Source organism: Abrus precatorius, unplaced genomic scaffold (genome assembly GCF_003935025.1).
Source record: "Abrus precatorius isolate BTA unplaced genomic scaffold, Abrus_2018 Scaffold9, whole genome shotgun sequence".
Taxonomy (NCBI): Eukaryota; Viridiplantae; Streptophyta; class Magnoliopsida; order Fabales; family Fabaceae; genus Abrus; species Abrus precatorius.
In genome coordinates, this window is record NW_020874439.1 from 19419615 (window position 1) to 19422601 (window position 2987).

At 33.9% G+C, this 2987-nt stretch overlaps 1 protein-coding gene across 1 annotated transcript; it reads left to right on the plus strand.

Moving 5' to 3' along the window:
• The first annotated feature begins 609 nt into the window (after window positions 1-609).
• LOC113850939 (nodulation-signaling pathway 2 protein-like) lies at window positions 610-2190 on the plus strand. Its single transcript, XM_027481448.1, has one exon. It carries the CDS (start codon window positions 610-612, stop codon window positions 2188-2190), a length of 1581 nt encoding a protein of 526 aa, XP_027337249.1.
• The last annotated feature ends 797 nt before the right edge of the window (window positions 2191-2987 follow it).

Below are 2987 nucleotides of genomic sequence, written 5' to 3' on the forward strand. Positions count from 1 at the left end.
CATAAAAATTAATGTAATATATACTATTAAAATTTATAAAAATATGCTCTTTATTACAATCTTATCAATGTTCGATTTTGATAAAATTTAGCAAGTAATATGATTCAATAGTTAAATTGATAAAAAAATATTTTTATATTTAATTTTTTAAAAAATATTATAGACAAAAAGGTATTGTTTCTAAATGTTCAATAACTTGAAATAATTATACACTAGTTAATATACGTGTTTGTTAATATGTTAATTTTTATTAATATATTGTGTAAAATGAAAATAATATGTATTTACTATGTTTTAAACCACCATCGAACATAATTGAATTAACAACTTCAACTCAATTATCCATACAACAACAGAAACATAATTTTACGTACATTAACACTCTACAAAAAATTGTCCCTTGTCTCTAACTATTTAACTTTGCTTTCTTATTTTTGCTTTTTTGTTATTTCCTTTTCCTTTTCTTACTTAGCATGGTTTTGATTTGTCGTTATACTGTTCTGAATGATTTTCATCCAATAAATATTCAATCAAGATCTCTCACCAATACTCCTCCAAATTCCAAAACAAGAGTCTCTTCTCTTCAGTGTGTACAAGGCATAGGAGAAAATGATGCAACCTGAGATTCTTGAGTCTCCATGGTCATCATTCTACTTAGATAAAAGCTCAAATTTTGATCATCAAATTGAGCACTATGGCTTCCAGGTGGATGCACATATGGGTGATTCAGAATTCAATTCTCTATTCAGCACTCCAGAAGACACTTCCTCTGAAGTTTCTTCATTCCCTATACCTTCCAAAATGTTCATAAATGATCAATTTTTCCACGAACCACTTGACAAAGACCCTCTTCAACTCCCAACACTAATGGATGTCTATGATTTGTCTGTGGAATTGGACGACTATGATCTCATCATGAGGGATCATCAAGTTGTGGGTATTCAAGGGTACTCAAAGGAAAGTGAAGGAGAAAATTCTTTGAGTAATTGGAGTCCATCCCCCTCTATGAATTCAGATTTGTCCTCAGATCAAAAACCATTGACCTTGCCTCAACAAGGCATCGAAATTGAAAACCAAGTAAGTCTTCCACATATGTTGGAGGCCTTGGGAGAAGCCATGTATAAAGGGCATAAAGAACTTGTAGAAGTGATCTCAAGATGCATGAAGCAGAAAGTTAGTCCAATTGCTGAAAAACCTCTCGCACGCCTTGCTTTCTACTTGTGCGAAGACATCACAACAAAGCAAGGGGATTGTTATCTCACACATGAGGCATCCAAGAACTTTGAAGCAGCATTTAGGGCTTTCTACCAAGGCCTCCCACATGGAAAAGTTGCTCACTTTGTGGCTAATTTGGCAATTCTTGAAGCTATGCCACAAGATGTTGAAGTCATACATATAGTGGATTTTGATATGGGAGAAGGGTCTCAATGGCCTCCAATGATTGAGGCCCTTGCAACCCTAAATAAAACATTGAAGTTGACGTCAATTAAATGGGGAGAGGAAAGTTTTGAATGTGCTTCCTCTCCATGGAAGTATGAGGAAATTAGAAGGGAGCTCTTCGAGTATGCTAGATCATGTGGGTTGAAGTTGAAAATGGAAGAAAAAGGAATGGGGGAATTGGGTTCTGAGCTTAAGAGAATGAACAAAAGAAGTGGAAGGGGGGAATTTTTGGCCTTCAATTGCATGGTAGGTTTTCCACATATGGGAAGAGGAAGGAGTAGAAGACTTGTCATGGAGTTTCTAAATTTGATCAAGAGTTGTGGCAACAAGGGAATTGTCATTGTTGGGGATGGGAGAGTTTGTGAGAAGATGAAAAATGAATTGGAATTCAAGCCATTTTTTGATGGGCATTTGCTACATTACCAGGCCTTATTGGAATCAATTGAATCACACTTCCCAACTTGTTTGTTATATGCAAGAACTGCCATTGAATGCCTATTTGTGGCACCTTATGTCTCTTCTCTTGCTTGGTTGCAAAAGTGGGAAGAGATTAGAGAGGATTGCCATCTTGAGGCAGAGATTGGCTTAGAGGGATGCAAATTGAACAAAACAATTTTAATGGAAGTCAAAGAGATGTTGAGTGGAAGTGATGGTTCATATCAGGCTAAGATTGAAGGACATACTGACAATGAATTGGTTTTGGAATGGAAAGGAACCCAGCTAGTAAGAGTTTCCAGTTGGCGAAATTAAAACAAAAGGTCAAGGGTTTACTAATTTGCTTATCTTCCAACAAAATTTGCACATAAAATAGTTGTAATTTGTTGTGTAGTTTTGTACAGATTCACCATGCTCATATTGTGAGCCAAAATACTAAATGAAGACAAATTTATGTTCAGTATTTTATTCATAAATTTAAAATTATTTTGTTAATTTTGTCTAATTGGTTCACTGCATTGTCCGCTTGCAGCATAACTAATAAAGTAAACAAAAATAGAAATAAATCAAAATGACATTTTTTAATGAATTAGATTTTGTACCTCAACCTCCACTAAAATTAAAAACCTGTTTCATTTTCTGAGATACACAGGAAAGGAAATTAGTTTAAACAGAGCACAGAATAAGGAGGGGATCATACACAACACATTGAGAGAAAAAGAACAATTACACTATACATCGAGCAACACACTGTTACTTTTAGAGGGAACAAAAATGAGGTGATCAACAAACACATAAAGCAGAGGATTAAAAGCCAACCAACAAATGAAACAGTAGAAGCAAGGTCAGTAGGTTTTGCTTTGAAATTGCATAAGACATTTTATTCATCGAGGTCACTCAAACTTTAGTCCAATAGAGTTCATATTCTAAAACCTTAATATGGTATCCAATATAAAAAGTTAAGGCTAAAAAAATTTAAAAAGGATCAAATAAAAAAAAATTAAAAAATCACAAAAAAAGAAAAAGAAAGCTTGAGGAGGAAGGGTAAAAAGAAATTAATTAGACCTGTGGCATTAAAAATAACAATATTAAAAAAACACAAACCCATGCAA